General features: G+C 30.0%; 2 protein-coding genes across 2 annotated transcripts; both read left to right on the top strand.

The window, feature by feature from the left end:
- The first annotated feature begins 247 nt into the window (after nucleotides 1-247).
- On the top strand, nucleotides 248-1083 carry LOC121467932 (protein GVQW3-like). The gene is made up of 2 exons (XM_041710665.1): nucleotides 248-739; nucleotides 865-1083. Exons 1-2 carry the CDS (start codon nucleotides 407-409, stop codon nucleotides 895-897), a joined length of 366 nt encoding a protein of 121 aa, XP_041566599.1. The 5' UTR covers nucleotides 248-406; the 3' UTR covers nucleotides 898-1083.
- A 704-nt stretch (nucleotides 1084-1787) lies between these two features.
- LOC121467931 (protein GVQW3-like) lies at nucleotides 1788-2511 on the top strand. Its single transcript, XM_041710664.1, has 2 exons — nucleotides 1788-2190; nucleotides 2315-2511. Exons 1-2 carry the CDS (start codon nucleotides 1858-1860, stop codon nucleotides 2345-2347), a joined length of 366 nt encoding a protein of 121 aa, XP_041566598.1. The 5' UTR covers nucleotides 1788-1857; the 3' UTR covers nucleotides 2348-2511.
- The last annotated feature ends 35 nt before the right edge of the window (nucleotides 2512-2546 follow it).

Below are 2546 nucleotides of genomic sequence, written 5' to 3'. Positions count from 1 at the left end.
AAAATATACTAAAATATACTAAAATATACTAAAATATACTAAAATATACTAAAATATACTAAAATATACTAAAATATACTAAAATATACTAAAATATACTAAAATATACTAAAATATACTAAAATATACTAAAATATACTAAAATATACTAAAATATACTAAAATATACTAAAATATACTAAAATATACTAAAATATACTAAAATATACTAAAATATACTAAAATATACTAAAATCTTTTCTGGCAGGGCATTTTCTGGTGCCGCCATCCTTGTGTGAGTATGTGCGTTTGAAAGATACATTATTCCCCGATTTTCCCTCCAAATTTCAAGACATTTGGAACAGTGGAATTGGAATTATTGCGTTTTAAGCGACAGTACCTTGTGTAAGTTGGTCGACGAAAAATCATGGAGCAAAAAGCGGGTATTAAGTTTTGTTTTAAACTCGGTAAAACTTTCACCGAGACTCATAAATTGATGAAACAAGTTTATGGTGATGATTGTCTATCCCGTACCTCAACTTACGAGTGGTTTAATCGTTTTAAAAATGGTCGTGAAAGCCTGGAAGACGACGAACATTCGGGCCGTCCGAAAAGTGCTGGTATTGATGAAAACATTCAAATTGTTCGTGATTTTGTCAAAAAAGAACCAAAATCTTCGTTGAGATACATGGAAATGGAGTTGGAGATATCCTATAAGTCTATTCATCGCATTTTGATTGAGCATTTGGGTATGCGGAAGGTATGTGCACGGTTTGTTCCACACACACTCAAAGAGCACACTCATCGAGCAACGCTTGTGACCGATTTTTTAACAAAAAATCACATTCTTACCGATCAACCACTCACCATATTCACCTGATTTAGCTCCGTGTGACTTTTTCCTATTCGGAAAATTAAAATTGGCAATGAAAGGAAGATATTTTGATGACATAAAGTCCATTGAAAAGGCGACGACCGACATACTCAAGGCCATCCCGGTTGACGAGCTAAAACACTCATTCGAATCACTTTTAAATCGTGCAAATCGTTGTATTGAGTCGGAGGGAGACTATTTTGAATAAATGCAAGTTTTCATTCCAAACTATTTTGTAGTTTTTTTCTTGGAAAAGTTCGGAAACTTTTGACACAACAGCTTGTATACTTAAATATACTTAAATATACTAAAATATACTAAAATATACTAAAATATACTAAAATATACTAAAATATACTAAAATATACTAAAATATACTAAAATATACTAAAATATACTAAAATATACTAAAATATACTAAAATATACTAAAATATACTAAAATATACTAAAATATACTAAAATATACTAAAATATACTAAAATATACTAAAATATACTAAAATATACTAAAATATACTAAAAAATATACTAAAATATACTAAAATATACTAAAATATACTAAAATATACTAAAATATACTAAAATATAAAATATACTAAAATATACTAAAATATACTAAAATATATACTAAAATATACTAAAATATACTAAAATATACTAAAATATACTAAAATATACTAAAATATACTAAAATATACTAAAATATACTAAAATATACTAAAATATACTAAAATATACTAATAAAATATACTAAAATATACTAAAATATACTAAAATATAAATAAAATATACTTAAATATAAAATACAAAGTATGTGTCAAATATTTCCAATCTTTTCTGGCAGGGCATTTTCTGGTGCCGCCATCTTTGTGTGAGTATGTGCGTTTGAAAGATACATTATTCACCGATTTTCCCTCCAAATTTCAAGACATTTGGAACAGTGGAATTGGAATTATTGCGTTTTAAGCGACAGTACCTTGTGTAAGTTGGTCGACGAAAAATCATGGAGCAAAAAGCGGGTATTAAGTTTTGTTTTAAACTCGGTAAAACTTTCACCGAGACTCATAAATTGATGAAACAAGTTTATGGTGATGATTGTCTATCCCGTACCTCAACTTACGAGTGGTTTAATCGTTTTAAAAATGGTCGTGAAAGCCTGGAAGACGACGAACATTCGGGCCGTCCGAAAAGTGCTGGTATTGATGAAAACATTCAAATTGTTCGTGATTTTGTCAAAAAAGAACCAAAATCTTCGTTGAGATACATGGAAATGGAGTTGGAGATATCCTATAAGTCTATTCATCGCATTTTGATTGAGCATTTGGGTATGCGGAAGGTATGTGCACGGTTTGTTCCACACACACTCAAAGAGCACACTCATCGAGCAACGCTTGTGACCGATTTTTTAACAAAAAATCACATTCTTACCGTCAACCACTCACCATATTCACCTGATTTAGCTCCGTGTGACTTTTTCCTATTCGGAAAATTAAAATTGGCAATGAAAGGAAGATATTTTGATGACATAAAGTCCATTGAAAAGGCGACGACCGACATACTCAAGGCCATCCCGGTTGACGAGCTAAAACACTCATTCGAATCACTTTTAAATCGTGCAAATCGTTGTATTGAGTCGGAGGGAGACTATTTTGAATAAATGCAAGTTTTCATTCCAAACTATTTTGTAGTTTT

The sequence above is a fragment of the Drosophila elegans genome, unplaced genomic scaffold (assembly GCF_018152505.1).
Source record: "Drosophila elegans isolate 14027-0461.03 unplaced genomic scaffold, ASM1815250v1 contig_96, whole genome shotgun sequence".
NCBI classification, from domain to species: Eukaryota; Metazoa; Arthropoda; class Insecta; order Diptera; family Drosophilidae; genus Drosophila; species Drosophila elegans.
Note: the sequence above shows the minus strand (reverse complement) of the source record. Positions and strands in the feature narration are given on the sequence as shown.

Excerpts from the sequence above, each read along its gene's own strand:
- LOC121467931 (XM_041710664.1), top strand. The coding sequence starts at position 1,858 with ATGGAGCAAAAAGCGGGTATTAAGTTTTGTTTTAAACTCGGTAAAACT. Across the intron at positions 2,191-2,314 it reads AGCATTTGGGTATGCGGAAG|CTCCGTGTGACTTTTTCCTA; the intron begins GTATGTGCACGG and ends CACCTGATTTAG.
- LOC121467932 (XM_041710665.1), top strand. The coding sequence starts at position 407 with ATGGAGCAAAAAGCGGGTATTAAGTTTTGTTTTAAACTCGGTAAAACT. Across the intron at positions 740-864 it reads AGCATTTGGGTATGCGGAAG|CTCCGTGTGACTTTTTCCTA; the intron begins GTATGTGCACGG and ends CACCTGATTTAG.